The sequence below is a fragment of the Trichinella spiralis genome, assembly GCF_000181795.1.
Source record: "Trichinella spiralis strain ISS 195 chromosome Unknown Scfld6060, whole genome shotgun sequence".
In the NCBI taxonomy this organism is placed as follows: Eukaryota; Metazoa; Nematoda; class Enoplea; order Trichinellida; family Trichinellidae; genus Trichinella; species Trichinella spiralis.
Genome location: NW_003532999.1, coordinates 1 through 545, shown reverse-complemented (window position 1 = coordinate 545; position 545 = coordinate 1). Strand labels below are relative to the sequence as shown.

At 44.0% G+C, this 545-nt stretch overlaps 1 protein-coding gene across 1 annotated transcript; it reads right to left on the bottom strand.

Annotated features, from left to right (window-relative positions):
• Positions 1-156: 156 nt before the first annotated feature.
• On the bottom strand, positions 157-527 carry Tsp_14629 (conserved hypothetical protein). The gene is made up of 2 exons (XM_003366394.1): positions 371-527; positions 157-320 (listed from the first exon to the last, which is right to left on the bottom strand). Exons 1-2 carry the CDS (start codon positions 525-527, stop codon positions 157-159), a joined length of 321 nt encoding a protein of 106 aa, XP_003366442.1.
• Positions 528-545: the final 18 nt, after the last annotated feature.

Below are 545 nucleotides of genomic sequence, written 5' to 3'. Positions count from 1 at the left end.
TGGTTAACTTGATGGCCAAATATCTGTAAATCTCATATGCCGCTGGGGGGCCCATCATAAAAGAATCTTCCAGAAAATTCTGGGCGGGACACGTCGTAGAATCATTTTCTGCAATCTCGAACTCGTAGATGCCATATCAACGGCTGGGATGAAAATTCAGAATCCCAAGAACGATATTGTACCGGAATTCCACGGCACATTCACACTGATACAGAGGCTGTCCAGCTGCCCACGTGTTATCGGAAAGAAGTATGCAGACCGCTGATATCTGCCAAATTCTATTCGCACATACGGCTGCGTGCATTTCACAGAAGGATTTCCTTTAAATTGCGTATGTTGATATACCAGAATCATCCTTTCAGCTGTTAACCTCGTATGTCAAACTCGTATGCATGAGCAATAGAAGGCATACCAAAATCAGAAAGCCAACGGTGTGCAAGACGGTCGTGGGCCATTTCCAATGTTCTAGAAGCTGGTAACTTGATGACTAATATCTGTAATCTCATATGCCGCTTGGGGCCAATCATAAAGGAATCTTCCAGAAA